Genomic DNA, 25530 nt, shown 5'->3' with positions numbered 1-25530 from the left:
CACCTACTGGGCTTGTCAATCCTATCCTGGCCAGTAGGGGCAGTGAAACATATCACTCCATCAGGTTACACTGTTTTTAAACACCTTTTGTAAATGTGATCTGTTGTAAATGTAGAAGTTACAAAATTTTGCAGTCATTGTAACCAAGCAAAAGCTTTCCTTATCCTTTTTTTCTTCTTTTACAGCCTTTATTTAGTGAAGAACATGCAGGTCATTTACTGGTAGCAATGCAATTTGAAAGTTTAAACTTATTCACTTGTGACAAAATACGGTAGGTTTTTGTTGACTCTACTTTGTAATAAACCAACAGAGATCACGAGACTGGTAGATGAGATAATACCTCAATGTAAACACATAATTGTCTAATGCAGCAGAAAAAAAAAAAAAAAAAAACCAGCTTGCCAGATGCAAGACTCAAACCCCGAGCCCCAAGTGCTAGAGTTGCGCACCTAGATCTGGAACCACACCAATGTGAATATGATATGTTACTTAGACTGGGATAATGAGGCGTGACGGATTAACAGGCTCCACTGCTACACATGTGGTGAGGTGTGTTACGTGTTGATGTCACATGTTCAACATTTTGTCACCCACTTTTGGTGGTTCGTTTGCAGCACCATGTGTGTCATATTAAATTACTTGTCTCAGCATCGTCTATGTTCCTTTGGGGGTTTGTAAACATTAAGCAACTGGACCCAATTAGAACATACAAAGGTATTATGCTTCAATCTCTTCAGAGTTCAAAGCAGCTCTCCCCCCCCTCTCCCCCCCCTCTCTCTCTCTCTCTCTCTCTCTCTCTCTCTCTCTCTCTCTCTCTCTCTCTCTCTGCCTGTCTCTGTCTCTGTGTCTCTATTTCAGATTTAGTAAACCTGGGCTCTGAACTGCACACCTTACGAGTTGTGAGCATTTGTTCATCTTCACTACTGTGACACACATCTCTCCTACTGAACAAGTGCTCATACACCATAAAGAATGCACTTCAGAGACCAAGTTTACTAAACAATTATTTCTTGATTTGGTGCATACTACTTCCTCCCAAAATATGGAAAGCAAACAGATTTCAATAGAACAGATTAGTTTCACAGTATCAAAGACAAAGAAGTGTTCATAGCTCTTAAGATATGCATTTTAGAGCCCAAGTTTATTACAATTCTTGCTTCAGATGATCGTTCCTGCCATATCCCAAAATATTAACCATTACTTTTGGGACACACTGTATGTATACATATATATGTATACAGGGTGGTCAAAACAGTCTGAAAAGTAAGGATGTTGCAGGGTACTTTGCCCTGACAAATAACTGTTACAAAAAAAATTCGATATGTTTCACTGCTTCCAAGTTAATTAGCATTGAAGTTAGCTAATGAAGTTGTTACACACACAGATTCAAGTGGCATGCCATTTATAATCAGTGACAGTTTTCTCATAGCATAGAGACAGCACACGAGACTGCTCAGCCTTTGGCTCAGGTTTGGTCCCTACTACCACCCCATGTCCAATTCTTGTATCACTCTCTTGTTCAGTTTTAGGAAAATAAACAAAGACCACACTTGACAACACTGTTTCTGGCAGGCAGGTTGAATTTGCATGTGCAATGCCCCAACTGGCTAACTTCAATGTTAATTAACTCAGACCAGTGCAATGACTCAAATTTATTTCTTAGCAATTATTTCTCAGCACAACCTTCCCTGCAACACTCTTACAAGTTATTCAGACTGTTTTTGAGCACCCTGTATATGTATGTATGTACGTACACTGATACGCCAAACCATTATGACCACTGCCCACCAAGACATTGGATACTGCAGTAAAAAATTTATGTAAGTAGAGCAGACATAGATGAGGGTCATCCTAGCGAAGATACGGGCTGCAAATGGGGGAAATCCATTGAGATAAACAACATTGACAAAGGTCAGATAATTATTATGTTGAGTCTGTGAACGAGTATCCAAAAACGGCAAAGATGGCTGAATGTTCACATGTTACTGTTGTGAGCATCTCCAGAATGACGTAGGAGGACAGTGAAACAACCACTTTTCACAGAACATGAGGTGCAGAGGCTTGTCTGCACTTTAAAGTAGGATAGATAGTGGCCTGTGACATCTCTGTTGAAAGAGCACACTGCTGGTGCACGCACAAGTGTTTTGGGGCACACCATTCATCGTATATTGTTGAAGATGGAGCTTGGTATCAGACCACCACATGTTCGCATTGAAATTATGATAGCAGTGGACACAGGACTATCGGGATTCAACTGTCAATTAATGGAAACATTTTAGCTCTTTGGATGAATCACGTTTTTGCTACACTAGGTTGTTGTTTGTCTCCACAAACACTGTCACTGAGGTGAACAACAACTCCAAACATGCAGTGCACCACAGATGCAGGCTGATAGGTGCAGTATTATGGTATGGTAGACGTTTTCTTGTGCTTGCATGGGACCTGTGGCAGTAACTGAAGACATGCTGACAGCTACAAACTACCTGCATTCCTTCATGCTTGATGCCTTCCCCAACGGAAATGTCATCTTTCAGCAGTATAACTGTCCATGTCTTGGAGCCATAAGTGTGCTACAGTGGTTTAAGGAGCATTATAGTGAACTCACGTTGATGTCTCAGCGACCAAATTCACCTAATGTAAATCCTATGGAACCCATCTGGGTTGCTATTGAGCACCATCACTGCATATGCAAATCAGCAGACAATTATTTATGTGAATTACATGACCTGTGCACAGACATCTAATGGCACATACTTTCACAAACCTACCATCAAACTGTCAGATCCCTCATATGCAGAATCAGTGATATATTTTTTTCCACGTACAATGGCTACAGTGAGCCAAACCATCACCATGATCAAAAGTATCATTAATATCAATACTAAAATTAAGTCTACAACCACAGAAAACACAAGGTCCGTCGACAAGCTATTAAGCAGGTGGTCATAATGTTTTGGCTCATCAGTGTATGTACGTACATATGTGTTTTTATATACGTAAATATTTATGGATATATGTATGTATATGTATAAAACATTTTTGAAGACTGCTGTAAATTTATTTTAATATTTAATCTCTATTCAGAGAATGTCTAACAATTACATAGACCTACACACACTTTCGACATGATAACGAGTCCATGACAACAGTACAAGAAAAATCAGGATGAAGTGCATTATCTAATTGGTGATTAACTATTAAAATAAGTCTACAACAGTCATCAAAAAAGTTACAGAACTGAATGATCAGCTATACAACTTCCCATTAGGTCATAAATGCATGTTACCAATGACTAAAAGAATACATGAATAGAGTTTTTTGTTCACAGGGAAGGGCCAGTGACACTTGTCTATACCCGTTTTCATTTGACAGAGCATGTATGTTTCCTCATGGTGGAGGTGGAATAAACAAGAATACAACCAATTTGTTTCCTTTGAATAAACTTTGTATGTTTTTCATCAGAAGGGAGGACTACAGCATAAAACCTTTTCCAGAAATCACTCTTAACTGTAATGGAGCACATTAGCAATTTTACACACTGTACCACATAGTTTTCAACTTGCACCCTCCACAGTCTCACAAAACACAGCTTTGATGGATGCCATCTGATGCTGACAGTTGGTCATTTCGCCCTGTCAGTGCAAAAATACAACAGTAAAATTGTGCACTCAAATTCCGTACTAAGTCATGACCTGTCTTACACACCCACATGCATCAGTAAGAGAGAATGAGTCAAAGCATTGCTGCACTGCCAGTCTCAGACTCTTCATACACACAGAGCTACAGTGGGAAGGAAGGAAGGAAGCCAATACAGCACTAACATAATGGCAGTGCCCTGATTCTAAGGTATGCAACCCTCAACATTTAGTCTCACGCTCACTCTGTATATGATCTCTATCGGGTATGTGTTGTGTGCCAAGGTGTTATTAGCCCATTCTGCTTTGCAGACAGCATCAATGGCGAGAATTCCCTGAAACTGATTAGTGACACTATTTATCCTTCACCCCAAGGGATAGCTATTTTATCTGTGGTGTGGCAGCAAGGTGCAGCTTCATAACATTTTAGCACCTACAGCTGCAGCTCCTCATTCTTGGTTTCTGTCTCCCTAAATGTGACATATCCAGCACAATGCCAGCAGAATCAAAGCATTTGTTTGAACATGCTATAGTCTCCAGATTTGACTCATCTGGTTCATATTTGTGGTGCATACTGCAATGACGTTCCTGTATATTATCAGTTGCTGAGTACAGGGATACACAACATATTTGTAGATCCACAGGAATCTTAATTGCCGAAATTTCAGAAGCTCAGTGCGGAACTTCGAAGAAAAATGGACTTCAGAACATTGCTATAAGACAATTTTGCAACATGTTTCAAGTAAAGCCAGCCTGAAGATTCACTTCTGCTAGGCATTATCACACTTCCACCTGTAGTCTACTACCTATGGGCCACCCTGCCTATGAAATACATAATACATTACAGCAGAGGGCACTAAACTCCTGTAGATAATGAAAGAAGTGTGATACAAGGAAGCCAGCCAACTTAAATTTGCAAATCAGAGGTCTACCACAAAAATTTTCCATTTGTACTGGGAGTTTACTGAAAACAGAAGTTGTAGAACAGTACATACATTTCTGCATTCTGCATGTTGGTTACAGGTGTCTTATCCATGTGCAAGTAATTTTTCAGCCCCTTTTGAAGGATCATCAGTCCCCTAGAACTTAGAACTACTTAAACCTAACTAACCTAAGGACATCACACACATCCATGCCCAAGGCAGAATTCGAACCTGCGGCCGTAGCAGTCGTGCGGTTCCGGACTAGGTCACCTAGAACCGCTCGGCCACTGCGGCCGGCATCAAATTTCATGAGGGAGTATATGTAGAGAAATAGCAGAGAAATAATTTTGATATTTTTGAATATTGGCCTGCACAATGTCCATAAACTAACACTACAGATCTTTTGACTGCCATTTTCAATTGCTAAGAATATTCTTTGAGCATGTGCAGAGTTACTCAATATATGATACCATAGGATCTAACACAGAGAAAGTAAGTAAAGTTAACAAGCTTCCACAAGGTCAGAGACAGTGGATATTATTGCTGCAACAGCAATAGCATTTCGTTTCTGCATAAGATCCAGAATGTAATCCTTCTAAGACAGCTTTACATCTATTTTCAGCTCAAAGAGCTTAAACTGTTGACATCACTAATTTTTCAAACACCCTGTGACACTTAAATTTCACTTTCATGGGAGTACCTTGCTAGAAACTGTATGCATTATGTTCAATTAAGGATAAATCTGTTTTCTGCAAGCCATGAGTAAATGTTAGCCACTACCCTACTTTCTACAAGGGCATAATGAAAAATAATACCTCCAAATTTTTTATGTGAAAAATCTTATATATAAAGAACTTTATTCTTCATGTCTACCTATTTATTTCTCAACACAGTCACCCTGGCGACAAACACATTTCTCTCAATAATAGACTAGTCTGATGATACCACCACTGTACAATGTCTAACACTGTTGATGGAGCCACAACCTCACCTCTGCTTGCACTGCTTCATCACTATCAAAGTGATGACCACGAAGGTGTTCTTTAAACATTGGAAACAGATTAAAATCAGATGGGGCTAAGTTGGGACTGTATAGAGGATGATTGATAACAGTGAACCCAAGACATCAGATTGTTGCAGATGTCACAGTGCTCATGTGTGGTCTGGCATTGTGATGCTGAAGGAGAGGGTGCTCCATGTGTGGACAAACTCTTCAAATTCATGCTTTCAGATTTCTGATGGTCTTGCAGTAGCTTGAAAAGTTTATGATGGTGCCTTTAGGGGTGATTCCAAATGCACCACATCTTGAACATCCCAGAACACTGTCAGCATGACTTTGCCTGCTGATGGCATGGTCTTGAATTTTTTGGCATCTGTGATCCTTTGTGGTGGAACTTCACTGATGCACTCTTGTTTCCAAGGTCAAAATGGCGAACCCAATGGTCATCACCTGTCACAATGCTGTTAAGGAACCTATCAACCTCACACTCAAAATGCACCAGAAATTGTTGACAGATGCACAATCTCCACAGTTTCACGTCACGAGTGAGCATTCGAGGCACTCACCATGCACACAGATTTTCTACTATAGTTCTGCAATGATGGCCTGTACATGCTCTCATGATATGTCACACTTATCTGAGGGCTGTGTTTGTGTTATCCGACGATTTTCTCTGATGAGTTCATCAACCTCATTCTGATGGGTCTCGTCAGATGCCATACATGGTCATCCACTCTGAGCTCTGTCACATACATTGAGGTTAGCACCATGATTTACACTGAGGTTAGCACTATCATTTCCTTCATTACAAGCATGAACAATCCAGTGTCACACATTACTGATGTTGACACAATTATCACCATACACAGCTTTCATTCTACTATGGATTTCAATTGGAGGCACATTTTCTGTCATTAGAAACTCAATTACTCCACACTGTTTCCCATGCACCGACATAGTTATAATACACACTGCCATGTTAACGCTACAATTCAGAGTCCTCTAGCAGCAGAGGGTTGCAACTTGTGTCAGCGAAGCGGGAAAGTCGACCAAGTAATACACACGACATGTAATACCTCAGTCAATACTGAGACCACAATAAAAAATTCAGAGGCATTACTTTTCAGCTTATCATCATAAATCATTTAAATTATCTGCCTAGAGTGCAAGTATGTATATATATTCAGAAGTATAGCACGGTCCGCACAAAAAAATTATTTTAATAATTAAAGGCGATACCTACAGTCATCAACTTATCTTTTAGTACCGCAAGAGCTTCAAGCACAAAACAATAAACTGAATTTTCTATTAATGCTCCTTTCGTGAAGTCTTAAACTGAGTGCGTCTAAATACCTTAGCGTAACTTTGCAAAGCGACATGAAATGGAATGAGCATATGAGGATTGCAGTAGGGAAGGTGAATGGTCAACTTCGGTTTATTGGGAGAATTTTGGGAAAGTGTGGTTCATCCATAAAGGAGACCGCATATAGGACACTAGTGAAACCTCTTGAGTACTGCTCAAGTGCTTGGGATCCATACCAGTTCGGATTAAAAGAAGACAACAAAACAATTCAGAGGTAGGCTGCTAGATTTGTTACCGGTAGGTTTGAACAACACACAAGTGTAATGGACATACTTCAGGGACTCAAATGGAAATCCCTGGAAGGAAGTTGGCATTCTTTTCAAGGAATACTATTGAGAAAATTTAGAGAACCAGTTTTTGAAGCTGACTGCAGAATGATTCTACTGCCTGGTAACATACATCTCAGGTAAGGACCACGAAGATAAGATACAAGAAATTAGGGCTCATATGGAGGCATATCGACACTCGTCTTTCCCACACTCTATTTGCAAGTGGAACATAAAAGGAAACGACTAGTAGTGGTACAGGGTACCTTCCACCATGCACTATACGGTGGCTTGCAGAGTGTGTATGTGTATGTGTATGTAGGTGTAGATGTAGATGTAAATGTGGATGCATATGTAGATGTAAAGTAGATGTTGCCACCACACTTGTCGATGGTGGTACTCTGGGGTAGTGTAGAAATGCGATTCATTGCTGACCACAATCTGATGCCATTTGACAGCAGTCCATGCTTCCAGGTCACAGCACCACTCCCAGAACAGTGTGTGTGTGTGTGTGTTTTTTTTTTTTTTTTTTTTTTTTGGGGGGGGGGGGGGGAGGAGACCAGACAGCGAGGTCATCGATCTCATTGGATTTGGGAAGAACGGGGAAGGAAGTCAGCCGTACCCTTTCAGAGGAACCATCCCGGCATTTGCCTGGAGTGATTTAGGGAAATCATGGAAAACCTAAATCAGGATGGCCGGACGCGGGATTGAACCATCGTCCTCCCGAATGCGAGTCCAGTGTGCTAGCCACTGCGCCACCTCGCTCAGTCCCAAAACAGCCATTTGTGTTGTGGTTTAATGGCAACCTACACATTGGAGGGTAATTCCCTAGTCTGACTGCTGCTACTCTCTGACCAATGGTGCGGTATGACACAGAACATTGCAAGGGGTCCATTACTCTTCCCAGATGGCAGGTGCATATGTCAGTGGGTTATGATGTGCCTGGTGCACAACACGGCAATCCTCCATTGTAGTGGTCTGACTTGATTGACCAGAACAATGGCAATCGGTATGTCTGTCCTCACATTCCCACATAGTTCAACATCAGGTCACTGTCACTTATGATTGCCTCATTTGGATACTCAACCTCCCGTTATGTACTGATAACTCTATCTCTCACGATTATGTGGCATCTCCACATCCTTTCTAATGAGCCCTCAACATCTGATGGTGATCATGCCCTTATGTACTCCACTAGATGCCAGTTGCATTGTACGTGTTCATGAAAGTTGAGACTGGCTGTCCGGCCTTGCCCATTCACCCTGTGAGTAGACAGCTGGCTGTTTAATCAGCAGCGTCCACGCAGGCACACAGGAGGAAGGGTTTACTAGCTATCGGGAGCTCGAATGTTAGGCGCATTCTGGATTCCCTTAGTAAAACAGTCAGCTCAGTATGTATGTCGGGGGGGATCTCATCCATGACGTGGAGGAGGCCCTGCCCGTGTGTATCGAGGATGCAGGGTGCAGTTATCTGCAAGTTATGGTTCATGGCAGCACCAATGATGCATGTCAGTTGGGTTCTGAGCTATCCTCAGTTCATGTAAGGAGCTGGTGAAAGTGGTGAAAGCTGCTAGTCTTACTCGCGGGGTGCAAGCAGAGCTAACAATTTGCAGTATTGTACCCAGAACTGATCAGGGTCCTTTGGTTTGAAGCCAAGTTCGATGTCTCAATGAGAGAAGCTCTTTCAGTTCAGTGACTACTGTCTTGACTGGAGCTTTCTAGACATGCATTATAGGGTGGAGAATTGTAGGACTCTCCTTGATAGGTCAGGGCACCACACAGGAAGCAGGTACTCAGGTACCAGAGTACTTGTAAAGTGTACCTGCATACAACGCAAACGGACTTAGACTGTCAAAATTTTAAAAGTAGATTTCTGATGGATTCGTAACATTTCTGAATTTACTGCTCACCAGGAAAGCTGTCACATTCAAATTATTCTCGGAGCGAAGCCCTGGATGAAACCCAAAGCAAAAAGCTTTGAAATATTTAATGAGGCAGGGAATGTATATTGAAAAGACAGGGTAAAGGATGTAAGAGGGGAAGGTTCACTGAAGTCAACAAAAGTATTGACTCTATTAAGGTTGAAATTGAGTCTAACTGTGAAGTTACCTAAACATGAGTAGGCACAGCCTAGGTGAACTCAAACTAATCATTGGATGTTTTTACTGGCCACCCGAATTTGCCATAATAGTTGTAGAATCCTTCAAAGAAAGTCTATACTCACTAATGCTGAAATACTCCAATCATAAAATATTATATGAACAGTCCAGGGGAAAAACCTGATAAGTCCAAAATTCCAAAATTTCTGTTTTTTTTTTTCATAATTTAATAGACCAGCCTGTGTAGTTTTAGCTGGTTTTACAGAACTGGTCAAAAACCTGATGAGTCACGAAATATTCTGATATCTTGTAAGAATGTGCAGGCGAAAAACATTGTAAGTCCACACAAAACAGGGTAATATCCTGACAAGTCCAGAGAATGCAACGATAAAATTTTATGACTTAATGATTCCCAGACCGCACAGGTCTGTTTTCACTAATGTTATCATTGTTTTATCACTGTTGCCACAGTCATTGTTGTGTATAAGTTGACCGTTATTGTTGTCAGCTTTGTGGAGTTAGTGAAGGAAGTTAGATCTAGCATTGTATTCTGTCAGTATAAAATGAAATACGAGGATAGTGACTCATCTACTTGCATTCTATAGTTTTCTTAGACTATAGAATGTCATCAAAGAAGCTGACAAAGAAAAAGAAGTATGGTTGCGTTAGAGATGCCTCCAAACGTTTAAGATTGCAGTCACATGAAACAGGAGAACCATGTAAGTGCAAAAACAATTGTTTTGATATTGTCAGTGATGAAAATAAAAGGAATATTATTAATAACATGAACCACTTTCAAAATCATGATGAAATAAACCTCTATTTAAGTGATGTAATCACAGTTGTCCCTGTACAGCGCAGGTGTCCTAGAAGAGAAGAGCAGGAAGCAAAGTTTCGTGATGTATCATATTAATTCAGTGTTTGTATTACCATTAATGGAAGTGTCCAAGAAGTACATGTGTGCAAGCAAGCATTTACGTCATTACATGGAATAAAGATGAGCAAGGTAGATCATTTACTGAAGAAACTTAAATCTGGAGACCATCCCCTACAAGACGGCCAAGGGAAACACAGATCTCACCCACAGGCTTTGAAACATCAAACACGTGCAATAATAAGAGGGCACATTAAATCATTTAAAGGTCACAAGAGCCACTACAGTTTGACGAAGTCAAAAAAATTTACCTACTACAGTCTTTGAATATTAAAAATATGTTCCATATGTTCAAGGAGAAGTTCCAGGATCAGAACATGTCGTTTATTTTTATTTGTTTATTTATTTATTTATTTATTTATTCATCCGTGGAACAATAAATATTGTATGGATGTCGTGAGTTTACAACACATGAGCACACATTTACATTTACAATGAAACAGATTTCTCATATTTTGTGTAGTTTTTATAACTAGTCATACACACATTTATAATTACATAATATTTTGGTGATAATATCATATGTTGCTAATAATCTACATCTATGTTAAATATTCTTTTACAGTATAACAACTTTTACTTACTAAAAAGGTTTTAAGCTTTTGTCTGAAAGTGAGGGGCTCATTTATTTCTTTAATTTCTTGTGATAATTTGTTATACAGTTTTATCCCAGTACAAAATATACTTTTTTGCGTCTTTGCCTTGTTCTTTCTATCTAGATGGAGGTGGTGACAAGCTCTTGTTTCATGGTCATGTATTAGGCTGTTTGTGCTGTACATGTTGAGATTTTTCTTAATGAACATTATGTTCTGAAAGATATACTCACAAGAAACAGTTAGAATTCCTAGCTTTCTAAATAATTATAGACAGTGGGCCCTGTTGTTGCTGTTTGTTATTATCCTTATGGCTCTTTTTTGTACTCTGAACACAGTTTGTATGTTACTGGCACTTGTTCCCCAAAACATGATCCCATAGCTGAGGACTGAGTGTAGATATCCGTAATATGTTATTTTAAGACAGGTATTATTGCATACCGGTGCAAGGATTCTAAGAACATAGCATGCTGTGGATAATTTCTTTGCCAAAATGTTGACATGTTTTGTCCATTTCAGTTGGCTGTCTACATTCATCCCTAAGAATTTGGTACTTGTTACACATTCTAATTCATTATTATTAACTTTTATTCTAGTGGCATTGTGTTTTTTGTTCAATTGGAAGTTAATATAGTTAGTTTTCTTTACATTTAGGGTTACTTTATTTTTTAATGACCAGTTGTGGACATCATTGAGAGCCTCATTTGCTCTCTCTGACAGTTGTGTTGGATTTTCACCTGTTATTACTATGTTGCTGTCATCAGCAAAAAGTATTTTTTCGCCATGTCTGATACTTTGTGGGAAGTCGTTAATGTATATAAGAAACGATATTGGGCCTAATACACTTCCCTGTGGGACGCCTATATTCACATTTTCTGGGTCAGACAGGTGTTTTATAAGGGAATTGTTTGAAACTTGTGATATCTCAACTCGTTGAACTCTGTTTTCCAAGTATGATTTGAACCACTTCTTTGTCACACCTCTTATTCCTATTTGCCCTAAGTTATGAAGTAAGATTTTGTGGTCAACTGTATCAAAGGCCTTGGACAAGTCTAAAAAGATACCACTTACATTTTCACCTTTGTCCAGTGCTCCTAAAATTACTTTAGTGAACTGTGCTATAGCAGATTGTGTGCCTTTTCCGGGCCTAAAACCAAATTGGTCATTGGAAAGAAGATTATATTTATTCAGGTAATTTAGCAGTCTCTTTTTGACTAGTATTTCTATTATTTTAGAAATGATAGACAATATAGAGATCGGCCTGTAGTTCTCTACATTTTCCACATCTCAGTTTTTAAGGATAGGTATAACTTTTGCTTGTTTTAGGTACTCCGGAAAGTATCCAGATTCGAAAGATTCATTAATTATGTCTGTTAATGGGCCCTTTATGGAGTCTATACAGTCGTGTGAAACATACCGCACTACATTCAATCCAGATTTCAATATAAGTTTTGGATATTCACGATCTGATACTTGTGGCTCCTGTGATGAGTATCAAGCCAAGAAGAAAAATTTGGGGAAGGAACTGACTTTAACATCATCTGCTGAAAATAAAGAAAGGCTTCATTCCAAACATCGATCCAATGAAATGGCCCATGAATTGCATCCCAGAAAACAAAAAGTGTTCTATGACAGGAAAAAAAAGGCAAAAATGGAATGTCAAAAAAATCCATCACAAGTTGCAATTACGATGGGCTATAGCAAAAACTTTCCTTGTCCAAATATAAAGACAAATGAAGTTTATAATAAATGACAGCTTTCTGTATTTATATTCAATGTCCATGTTTTGGCAACAGGGGACAGCTATTTTTAAATGTATGCAGAGAGTACAGGCCGAAAAAGGGAGGACGAAGTTTCATTGTTCATCATTTTGTGCACAATTTTCTAAATCCAGAAGTCAGACATCTGGAGATGTTCTGTGACTCCTGTGGAGGGCAAAACAAGAATGCCACTGTGTTCAGATTTCTTCACCATCTGGTCCATACAGAAAAACAATTGGACTAAGTAAAGATGACATTCCCCATAAGAGGTCATTTGTACCTCGAATGTGATAAAAATATTGGTATGATAGACCAAAGTCAGGAATCTCAAATTCCAAAGGTCTGGTGTCAGGTTTTTCAGAATTCACGCACACGCCCTTCGCCTTTTGTCGTCGTTGATGTTGAGGAGCAACCAGAGATAATCAAATGCTGGACAGAGCATCTGGATAATACAATATACAAGAAGAAACTCCTTTTCCAGACCAGGTCAATAAGAGAATTGGAAGTCACACAACACCATACAGCACTGGTTCGGTATAGAGGAAGCTACAATGGAGCATATGAGCAAGCTTCATTACTTCTTCGTGGAAAGAAAGGGCAAGATACCAGCCTGAATGGGGGCAATTTCAATCTACCCTCTGATAAATATGAAGATATAGTAATTCTTTTACGGCAATATGATCTGAAAGTATTTTTTATTTATTGAAATAAGTATTTTTTTAGTATTATGCATATAGCTATTTAAATTAAGGGATTCTGATTTTTTGCAGGTGATCTTAAAATATCTGCTGAGAAATACAGAGATTTACAAGACTTGAAAAGATTTTGCCGCAGTGAAGTGCAAGTGAGTTTTGATCGTCTTTTGCATTAATCCACCATCAAAAAAGCATAGGCCCTTTAATAGAAGATTATTAAATGATTATATGAGATAATTTGTTGTAACATAAATTTGAAATCTTGTAGTTAACCTTGCAATATGTTATGGACTTGTCATATTTTTCCTCTGTACAACCTGCCTTCAAAATAAAAATGCATCATATTATTGTAAATCCTATTCAGATGTGTATAATTTCAGTAGTACTCTTTCTCTGAAAGATATATCAAGGTCTAAAACAAAAATGAAGAATATAACTTGAAAAACTAAAATTTTAAGAGTCTTGAAAGTTTAAATTTTGTCTCCTGAAAAAAATAAAAATTGTGACTTATCAGGATTTTCCCCTGCACTCTTCATATGAAAGTGACTTTAACGTACTGTGTCTAGACTGGAACCTCTATGGATTCATGGCCTTTGGCACAGACAGACAATTTTTTCGAAGTAGTTCTGAACATATTTTCCGAAAAATGTGTTGAGCAGCTAGTTCAACAACCTATTTGCACTGGAAATATTTCACACCTTGCAGCTACAAACAAATCTGTCTTAATGACAGTGTCAGTAAAGAGACAGGGATTATTGGTAATGGTTGCTTAAGTTAATAAACCAACAAGGAGGAGGCCAGGGCAGTATTTATGCTGGAAACAACAGATAAGCAGTTGTTAATATCCTACTTACACAAGAATGGACATCATTTAGTTCCAGTATGATGGACATAAGAGGAATTATGGGCACACTTTAAATCGATTGTAAATTACATAAATTTTTATTTGTGGGACATCCACAACTGTTCTGCAACATGATCTTGGGAAACAAATCCCCAGAGTTGTAAAATGCTTTTATTGATCGAAGTTTTACAAGACAGAAGTTGGTATACACTATCACGATTACAGGGTCTTGGCCCCATTGTAAGGTGTATCTGCAATCTAAAGTACAACAATAGTTGTAACTTACTCACTTAAACAATTTAAAAAATTAAACTTTAGAAAGTAAAAAATCAGATGAAATTATTAAAAAAAGAGCCTATTTAGCAGTCATAAGACATCATGCCCATACCAAAACAATTGGTAGGCAAACATTTACTGTAGGTGGACTGTCGTAACAGCATCCCAAATTGTGGCTGCAAAGAACCCCAACTTACAAGTGCAGCCTGGGAAAAAGCCTCGTCCCAAAACTGACACAGGGAACGCATGCAGTCTACAAAACTGAAGTCACCGTAGAGCATTAGGTGGAAGTCACATTCTAGACCAAAGCTGAACTAAATAACAATCCTGCACTGCAGAAAGGAAATGAACTATAATCCTGATATGGCAAACCACAAGAAAAAGGCAGTAGCATTCGAGGCCAACACTTACCAAATGCTGATACAACACGCCTGTGTGATCCATGTGGCTACAGCAAGAGGACTGAGCAGTAACATTGCGGGCTGTATGTGTCATAAACATCGTGAAGCAGGTGCATAACACAGCATGAAGAGGAGCTAAGGCACGTGTGTGTACGGAAGCCGAAAAAAGATTACAGAAGAAAGTAATGGCAGTCCAGTATGAGAGATGTTAGTCTTAACAGGCATATAGGAAAAAGCAGCATGGCTAATAACATAAGAAGTGCAACACAGCAAAAGATCCATGACACGGAATGTAAATATAATAGCATCAGCCAAAGGTCTAAATGCATTAAAAAAATGCCAAAATCTGCATCCAGTAACAGAAAAGCCCAAACATAACAAATGACGGGTTGTGAACCCATGAAATTAAATGGTAAAACATTTAAAAAATTAAAAAAAGTTTTACACAATTAAAAAAATTTAAAAACATGTAGTAGTTCAGGTATTCATTGTATCGAGTGTCTGAAATGTGATTACCACTATGTTGGACAAACTGACAGACATTGTCAGACTAGGTTTAAGAGGCACTGTAACATTAAAAAGCCCAAATCGGCAATGTCTGTGCACTTAGCATTAAATAATCATAAACTAGGGGAGATTAAGGAGGATCTTTCCATACTTCACTTTTATCCCAAAGGCTTGACTTTACACATGTTGGAAGAGATCAAGGTTTTCAAATGTAGATTGAACAATTCAGATACTGCTTTTAATGAGCATGTGGAGCTCAAACATAAAAAATATCTTGAATAACTTTGTACAACACTTTCCACTTTCAATAGTAGAATTTGAATGTGGCTTACTATCTTCTTTGCTCCTATTTCTTAACCTTGCCACAACCCCTTCATCTGCATCCTGTATACTTTTTTATTGTAATAACATCAGACGGTTAATTACTGTAAGAAAATTTAGTTCTTAATTTTTTAAATTGTTTACATTTTTTCATCTTTTGAATATTTGACTTTTTGATTTCATGGGTTTACAACCTGTCATTTGTTATGTTTGGGCTTTTCTGCTACTGGATGCACACAATTTGGGATGCTATTATTGCAGTCCACCTACAGCAGATGTTTGCCTACTAGTTGTTCGGGCATGGACATGATGTCCTACTCTGCTAGGTAGACTATTTTTTAATCATTCCATCTGATTTTTTTAGTTTCTAAATTTTAACTTTTTAAATTTCCTATTTGTTTTAAGAAGTAGGTTACAACTGTTGTTTTATTTTAGATTTAAAATTCACTTGATGATGGGACTAAGACCCCAAAAGCATGATGGTTTATAGTGACTTATGTCTTGCAAAACTTTGGTCAATAAAAGCATTTTACAACTTTAGTGGATTTCTTTTCCATGAACACGACCATAGATTGTGCTCTGGAGAAGTATGTGCCAAGTACATGGATTAAGGGTGGAATAAAAAACCACAGTAGTTTAATAACAAAATTCAGAAAATGCTCAGAAAGAAATTGTTGCAATCTTGAATAAAAAAAGAATGTGGAAATGTTGAAAGACAAAAGTGAGTAAAAATTCATATGCCTGTAAAATGAGTGTGTGTGACTGTACAACATACATGTCATACCTTTGTGAAGGCTCTTGTCAAGAATCTGAGAGAATTCTGGTCCTATATAAATTCACTATGCGAATTGAAGGCTTCTATCCACTCACTTGTCGACCAGTCTGGAATGGCAACAGTAGACAGCAAAAGGAAAGCTGATGTTTTAAATTTCTTGTTTAAAAAATTATTCATGCAGGTGATTATACACACATACCAGTGCCTGACCATCACACAGACTCCCATATGCAGGACTTTGGCATCCCTGCCACTGTGAAGCACACAGATTAATCTATGGTATTGGCTCGTACTTGGGGTGCATTTACTGCGAATCTCTAACCTAGGTGAAAGTTGCAAGAGACTGGAAAAAACTGCAGATGACTTTTGTATATAAGAAGGGCAAAGAACAGAACCGCAAAATTACAGACCAATATCCTTAACATTTATATGCTGCAGATATCTTGAATATATTCTGAGTTTGAATGTAATGAATTTCCTTGAGACAGAAAAACTTCTGTTCACAAATCAGTGCAGATTTAGAAAGCAATGCTTGTATGAAGGCCAGTTCATTTTCTCACACGATATCCAGCAAACCAAGGGGGAAGGCTAACAGGCAGCTTCTGTATTCCCAGATTTCCGGAAACCATTTGATATGATGCTGCACTGCAGACTGTTAACTAAGATCTGAGCATACAGAACAGGTTCTTAGATACGTGATTGGCTCATAGACTTCTTAAATAATAGAACCCACTATGCTGTTCTCGATGACTAGTGTTCATCAGAGACAAGGGTATACTCAGTAGTGCACCAGGTAAGTGTGATAGGATCACCCTTGTTCTCTAATACATAAATTACAACAGAAGTATATTCTTAGTTTATGAATATAACAGGATAGGAAAATGGAAGGAATAAACAACAGCAAAAGGTAGTAGAAAAGGAAAACTGGAATAAGATCTATACCATTCAATACCGTGTTACAGAACTCACAGTGCACATAATTTGTCTCTGGTCAATTATATTTAAATAGCGCAGTTTTTGTGGTGGTCATTCTCACATAACCCCAAAACATTTGTCCATTATAAAATGTCTTTCTGCATCTACATAGATACTCCACAAGCCACTGTACAGTATATGGCAGAGGGTGTTTTGTACCAACATTAGTGATTTTCTCTACTATTCCATTTGCATATAAAGTGAGGGAAAAATTACAGTCAGCATGTCTCAGTATGTACTCCACTCTCTTTTACCTCATTCTCACAGCCCCTGTGTGACATACACACGTAGCAGAATTACCGCACAGTCCTCCTCAAATATCGGTCTTCTAATTTTATCCAACAAGTTTTTGAGAGAACAAACAACACTGCCTTTTTTTCCATCGATTTTCACTTGAATTCCCTGAGCACCACTATTACTCTTCTGTGTGAACTATGTACACTTATTGTGACAGATACTGATGTTGTGGAACAACACTCTACAAGTGGTTGCATTCCCAGAAACCTGATTTGGTAATGCATTTTTAAATAGAGAATTTAATAGTTTGGTTTTATGTCTTTTGTACTCAGCTTCAACACAATTCTGATCCAGGAGAAATAATATGGATAGTTTTGATTTGTTTACAGGCTTTACGTATGACCATAACTTCCTTGGGGTTTCTGATAAATCTTCACCATGATATTACTATGGAAATTGTTGTTCTAATGGATATATGAGTCCCATTAAGTTTTACCATCAGTGTTTCTTACATTCTCTTTTGTAGTACGAGCATAATGATTTCTGTTTTCACAACATACTACAACTGGTACTATTAAAGCAAGATGTAGCTCAGCACCTAGTGAAAGAATTTATGTAACGCGAAGTTTATGATGTGTCTGAGCTTGAACCATATCTTTCACACTTCTTAAATTTTTAATTAAACGTTCCCAATTTATCTTTGAAGATGATTTTGGTGGTTGTCTAGCAATTGTACTACACACAGAACTCTTCAAGATTTCTCAAACTTTCTGTTTTTACTGACCATCATCACTAGAGCAACATCATGGTCATAATTTCCATCTCTTTTATGACACCCTTGTAAATGTCATGCCTGATTGTAGCCGGGAGGTCTAAAATATCTCTCTGTCACATGTGGGCTACTGGACTTTCTGTTTAAGGCAGTTGTCTAACAATGCAGTCACACAAGTATTTCACAAGACTGTATGTAGGTGTAGCTCTACCAGCAGCTGCCTGTTCAGTATTATGTCACAAGACTATGCATGTACAAGGGTGGACAAAAACATGGAAACACCAAAAACACATCATATTACCAGGCCTAATATGGTGTAACAAAACCGTTGGCATTAACAAAGGCTTCCAGTCATCTCAGAATGGATAAGTACAGGTCCTGTGTTGTTTTCAAATGAATTTTATACCATTATTCCTAAAAACTAGTGGCAAGTTCAGGTAACAATGAAGGAGGTGGATAACAATCATGCACCCTTCTCTCCAAAGTAGAGCACAAAGGCTCAATAACATTGAGATCTGGAGACTGTGGTGGCCAGGTGATACACATTCTCATGCTGACAAAATCAATCCAGGGCAATGAGAGCTGTGTGAGCATGGGCTCTGTCTTCGAACACATCATCACCATTTGGGAACAAACACTGTACGCTAAGGTGATGCTGATCCCTGGATTTCCCAGTTTGTGGAGCTACCTTCATGTTGTTTTTGTGCTAACAGGGTGCATGAGTAAGACATTCAGTTTTTTAATGACTTTTACAGCTGTCATTCTCTTAGTTTTCATCACAATTCACTTCAATGACCATCTCTCATGATCACTCAACACACACTTTTGTCTGTGACTTAGCAGGTGATGTTTTTCCACTTTCCCAGTATGTGGTACAAACCTTTGATACAGTGCCTCCTGAAACATCAAAAACTTTGGCTACCTTTGTTATGGAGGCATCTACCATACGAGCAACCACCATTTGCCAATGTTTGAAGTCACTTAGCTCTGACATAATGCACTCACAACTACACAGAATACTGTTCTGATGACGACTGATGCCTGCAACATATTGACGACATTGTACAGCTGCCATTCATGCTGAAATACATCGCAACCTGCAGGCTTGGCTAGCATCTGCATTTATGTTCAAGCAAGCATTCCTCAACATGTTTCCATATTTTTGTCCAACCACTGTATATCTTTCACAGTCACTATACGGCAAATTAAAAACTCCCTCTACTCTTCCTGTATGATTGCAGCATTACTGTGCTACCAAATTTAGCGCGTCTTGGGACAACGCTTAAGACCAATTTGTCAGTACCTGGTGGCTGGCAGCAATAGACAATCTTATGATGACGATTACGAATATGGGTCCACACAACTTTTTACTCTTGTCCAAATGAGGCAGCTTTGCTACACCTAATGACATTCTTCCTCTCAGGGAGTCTACATGAGCTGATACATATTTAAAAAATAAAGCATCCAATGGAAAACAAACCTCTATAGAAACAATTTACTAAAAAAGATGTCAAAGATGAGTGGACAATAAAAGATATCTCTGGCTCCTTCAAGAATGACTGTGGATGTAAGGAGTCATTCATTTCAAGACCTTATGAAGTAACAGCCCAGGTGGAGTATTTTATCATCATAGGTCCCGAACAAGAATGTTTATTGATTATCTGAGTGATCCAGGTATTTTTCCGGATGATATCAATGAGGCAATTGTAGCGCAAACAACCAATTACAGAAATCTTCAGTTGTTTGTTCTGTTTTCAACAATGAAACACATTCATCTGGAGACATTGGTTAGAGATGAGTACATGATACGGAAGTTATGGCAAGTGTGACAAAGGAAACTGACTTTTGGAAACATATTTTTTGTAGATATAACTGTGAAACAGGCCTCTAGAACATAAATAAACATTGATGAAATATGCATACAATCTGCAAAGGATCATATGAATTGTTGTACATCAATCAATGAAACGATAAAATTGTACTGTGGCCCAAAGTCAAGGAAGGAAACTGCAAGTTTTGTATCTCTTGGACACTGAGGCTATTACTGGCAGAGCACAAGTTCAGTAGGACAATGACTGGGCAGGAAATTCATCACAATCCGCTTCAAATGAGTTGTTTCTGCATTCACTGGAAATGATTTAAATAAATTGTGTAAAACCTGTATCAGGATGGCAAGATAAGGATTTGAACCATGTTTCTCCTGCGTGTGAGTCTAGCATTTCCACTACAGCAACATTCTGTTCAGTGGCATGAATTTAGAACACAAAGATGGCACTCATAAATTTGTGCCAAACTAATGATAGTTATGAGAGTACACAAAAGCCTCCAAGGCAGTCATAGAGGTAACACAAAAGAAAGGAGAGGTGACAGTTTTCACGGCTTTAGTCAAGATGTCAATAAAAATGGCTTTGAAAAGGAAATGAAATGACAACAATGAAATACAATTTCAGTTGAACACTAGGAAAGAATATGTTAATAATGAAGAAGCCACATATTGGGATAATTTCTGTAAGAGGTGGCATTTCTGATGGGAGACAGATGGCTGTGACTGTATTTAGAAAGTGTTCTGAGCTATTAGCATATTCAGAGGCTGCAGGTAATCAGTTACAACACTTTTTGGTGTATAAGGCAATCAAAATTATGTAACAGAAGAAAAACCTCAATTTTATCAAAAAATAACAACAAATCCACTACATACCCATACTTATAAAAAAAAGTACATCTATCTGTTTTTACAGCTTTAAGACAGAACCATATTCACACGCTTTTCTTTCATTTATTGGTTGCTTATATATTTCCAGAAGCAGCTTGGTCTCTAGTTTATCATAGGACATAAGAATTGTACATTCATTATTTGCATATTCTGAGCTTTTTAATAACACTGCTTTACTAGACAACCATGGATTCATTTTTTATGTAACAAAGATTTTTCACCAATTTTCACACTATTGTAGGCAAGAGAGCAAAAGAAAATATTGTAATCCTTAAAGGAAAACATATATGCATAACAGTACATACCTTTTGTGACCTTGCTTTGCTGAAAACATTCCAAAACCTCAATGTTTCATCTCCAGCACCAGTAACAATTGCTTCACCATCTGGAGACATTGCTAAATATAATACTCTATATGAATGTCCTGTTAGTTTTGCAACTTGTGTAAGGCTTGGGTATTTCCAGACTAGTATCTGATTCTGGGAATAGCCATGGGTACTAACCTGAAAAAAGAAGAAAATATAAATTATTAGAAGCTTTGAGTAACTGACAGGAACAGACAAAAGAGAAGCTAAACTTGCTAGCTTTTGGAATAAATCCTTTCCCGAACTAGAGCGCACGCATGCACAGCCCCATCCCCTCCCCCCACACACCATCTGTGTCCTTTACATTCTACCAGAACTTTCCCACTATGAATACATACATTTCTATTATTTAATACATCAGAGTTTAACATGGCATTACAAGCAGGGTTCCACATTCTCATAATGTCTGCTTTAGTAAGAGACATATGAAACATTATTTCAACAATGATTTAACGTGGATGTGTCTAGATCCTAATGACTAAAACTAGTGATATCTTTTATGATTGTGTGAGAAGCTGATTATATCTTTCACATGTAATCATCAACTATTAGAGTTGGCTAAGGACATGCTACATCATAATAACTTTTATCACTTCCTATCTCTGGATGCTACCCCTCACTTCAAAATGACCTTCAAATCTTCAGATTCCACCAATCCCCTCATTAACGTAACATTAGAGGAACAAATGCAAAGGCATCCCTGAAGCATTTCTGCTTCCTTTCCAAGAAACTATTACTAAGAAACTAGAACTACCTACACCCTATCACCCAAACTGAAACCCTTTCCCTCCAACATCTGAAAGAGCATTTCACTCTAAAGTTTTTCCAATTTTCTGATACCCTACTCCTGCCTTATAGTACTACAATATCTATCTTACTGCCCATGAACCCTCTCATTATGCTCTCCCAGGTCATATCTCTGTTCAACTGTGATTCTCATCCATTCCCACTTAACCACCCCATTGCTAGGTTCCAGGAATTCCATACCTTCAACTTGGTCTCCCTCTCCTTAGGTTCTTCTCAGTAACCAAAACCTCTCAACAGAGGAAAAAACATCCATCCACAACCCTAAGGCAGACTCAAATCCTTAGGCCCAGCACGGAATTTCCCTCTGCCTCTTCACACCAACACACATCCACCTTACACACACTTCCCAAAATCCATAAACTTCAGCATCCTGGATGCCCCATTGTAGCTGATTACTGTGCTTTAATGGAAAGAATCTTGGCTCTTGTCAACCAACATTTTCAACTCATTGCCCACAGCCAAGTTTCTTAACAGTTTTTAACTCAACAGTTGAGCTCCAACCCAGAGTAGAAATTTCTGATTGGTCAGCCCCACGACTAATTCTGTAACAGCTTTCTGAAATATCATAACTGTCACCAAATAATGTTCCAGAACTGTGTTATTGTGGGCAGCATTTGCACAGTGGCACAGGACTGCACAAACAATATTCTATGAGGGACAGGAAGAGTGTTTTGAAGCAAAAATGTGTATTTGGAACGGTTTTTGAGGCACAATAGTTCTCTCATACATTATTTTTTTGATAGCAGGATGTGAATTATATACTGATCACCTACCCTACTTGCTCTATGTCTGTCCTCAGAACAGGCTCTGTTTTTACCTTGCATGGTTGCAAGCACATAGGAAGTAAACAGCAGCTCCCACTGACACTACATGAGTTTGTGGTATATTGGTTAACAATACATAACATCTGGCATTACAATGTTAGAGGATCTTCAGGGTACTGTCTGGACATGGTGTAGAGCTGTGGTGTGGGTGGGTGCATTTGGTGCGCAGTGATGCTCTGTAGGGCACAACTGGCAACCAGCGAGGCTAGCAGCATCAGTAGTCTGAGCAGCCAGCGGCAGTGTCTTCTGGTGAGGGCAGTTTTGCTCCAGCTGATGGCAAATTTGGCAGACCTGGGATGCAGTGAGGCCAACGGCATCAATGGCCAGCTGGGAGGAAGGCATATGATCAGCTGGCTGTCCTGGATGTGACAATGATATCGGACGGCACTGGTTTAGAGCCAATGAACCAGGTTGATGTCAGGAGGCATCTGAGATTGATAGGAGCAAGAGGTCTCCTGAGGATGTGGTGTTACCGGAAGATGAGGCTCTGACTGTAGAGCTGCAAGCAGTCACCATAAATGGCCAGAGTGGGAGAACCCTGTATTCTGGTGGCCTTATCACGGCCTACAAAAGCATGCAGACTGATATGAGCGTAATCACAAGGCCGTTATGGATCGTGTGCGTACAGATGTGCCTACCCACGTGATTGTATATGAGTAAAGCAGTTTTGCAACTACAGTATTGCTATAGGTGGTGTACAAGCAGTGTAGCAGAATACTGGCACCTCTACAAGAAACGCCTGTGGTCCAGCCACTAGAAAACCAGCAAGGCAATGGCCGGCTACAATAGTTTTGATGGAATGAAACTATGTCACTGAATTCTCAATTGATTGTTTTCTGTGATGTAAGCGTAAGTGTAGCCAGCAACTATTTTACTTTACAAGTGAGCTTTAAAAATGCAATAAATTATCACTGATATGGAATTTGCCAATACGGTGTATGTTTACAGCTTCTGTGATGCAGCACTCTTAAAGGAAGATAGGTATTAACATTCACTTGTGAACTAGGTCATTAGAGATGGAGCACAAGCTCTGATTGGTGAAGGAAACCCGGTGTGTCATTTTCAAAGAAACCAAGTCAGCATCCGCCATAAGTGGGAAATCGTAGAAAATCTAAACCTGGATTGGAAGATAGGATTTCAACTGCCACCCTCCCAAATGTGAGTCCAGTGTGTAACCACTGCACCATCTCACTCAGTTGCAGTGCTCCTGTTGTTGAAGAATAATGTCAGATCTGTCTGGCATGACAAAATCCCGACCTTCCCCCCCCCCCCCGAGAGTTATCGATACACTGAGTAGAAACACTCAGAATACTCACTGGCCATGTTTCATCTGAATGAGGAGTGTGACAAAATGAGTAGGTGTTATTAATATTGTTCTGTGTACTCTTACAAGTAACATGCAATGTGTGTCTGCATGTATACTAAATATTACAAGCAGAAAGTTTGTATTAAATTAACTTACATTTTCATGTTGGAGGACAGCTAAACATTTTGAATTTTGTTACTGATTAAGTTACAATTATCATGTCCTTGTGTTAATATACACTCCTGGAAATGGAAAAAAGAACATATTGACACCGGTGTGTCACACCCACCATACTTGCTTCGGACACTGCGAGAGGGCTGTACAAGCAATGATCACACGCACGGCACAGCGGACACACCAGGAACTGCGGTGTTGGCCGTCGAATGGCGCTAGCTGCGCAGCATTTGTGCACCGCCGCCGTCAGTGTCAGCCAGTTTTCCGTGGCATACGGAGCTCCATCGCAGTCTTTAACACTGGTAGCATGCCGCGAAAGCGTGGACGTGAACCGTATGTGCAGTTGACGGACTTTGAGCGAGGGAGTACAGTGGGCATGCGGGAGGCCGGGTGGACGTACCGCCGAATTACTCAACACGTGAGGCGTGAGGTCTCCACAGTACATCGATGTTGTCGCCAGTGGTCGGCGGAAGGTGCACGTGCCCGTCGACCTGGGACCGGACCGCAGCGACGCACGGATGCACGCCAAGACCGTAGGATCCTATGCAGTGCCGTAGGGGACCGCACCGCCACTTCCCAGCAAATTAGGGACACTGTTGCTCCTGGGGTATCGGCGAGGACCATTCGCAACCGTCTCCATGAAGCTGGGCTACGGTCCCGCACATCGTTAGGCCGTCTTCCGCTCACGCCCCAACATCGTGCAGCCCGCCTCCAGTGGTGTCGCGACAGGCGTGAATGGAGGGACGAATGGAGACGTATCGTCTTCAGCGATGAGAGTCGCTTCTGCCTTGGTGCCAATGATGGTCGTATGCGTGTTTGGCGCCGTGCAGGTGAGCGCCACAATCAGGACTGCATACGACCGAGGCACACAGGGCCAACACCCGGCATCATGGTGTGGGGAGCGATCTCCTACACTGGCCGTACACCACTGGTGATCGTCGAGGGGACACTGAATAGTGCACGGTA

General features: G+C 39.5%; 1 protein-coding gene across 3 annotated transcripts in view; it reads right to left on the bottom strand.

Moving 5' to 3' along the window:
- LOC124721749 (fizzy-related protein homolog) overlaps nucleotides 1-25530 on the bottom strand; it is a 123778-nt gene that overhangs the window by 22839 nt on the left and 75409 nt on the right. For all 3 annotated transcript variants that reach the window (XR_007006386.1, XM_047246851.1, XM_047246852.1), the window contains exon 10: nucleotides 21394-21591. Coding sequence is in view for 2 of the 3 variants with exons in the window: in XM_047246851.1 (XP_047102807.1) it covers nucleotides 21394-21591 (198 nt within the window). In the remaining variant the exon portion in view is untranslated. The remainder of the gene's footprint in view (nucleotides 1-21393; nucleotides 21592-25530) is intronic.

This window comes from Schistocerca piceifrons, chromosome X (genome assembly GCF_021461385.2).
Source record: "Schistocerca piceifrons isolate TAMUIC-IGC-003096 chromosome X, iqSchPice1.1, whole genome shotgun sequence".
Taxonomy (NCBI): domain Eukaryota; kingdom Metazoa; phylum Arthropoda; class Insecta; order Orthoptera; family Acrididae; genus Schistocerca; species Schistocerca piceifrons.
Note: the sequence above shows the minus strand (reverse complement) of the source record. Positions and strands in the feature narration are given on the sequence as shown.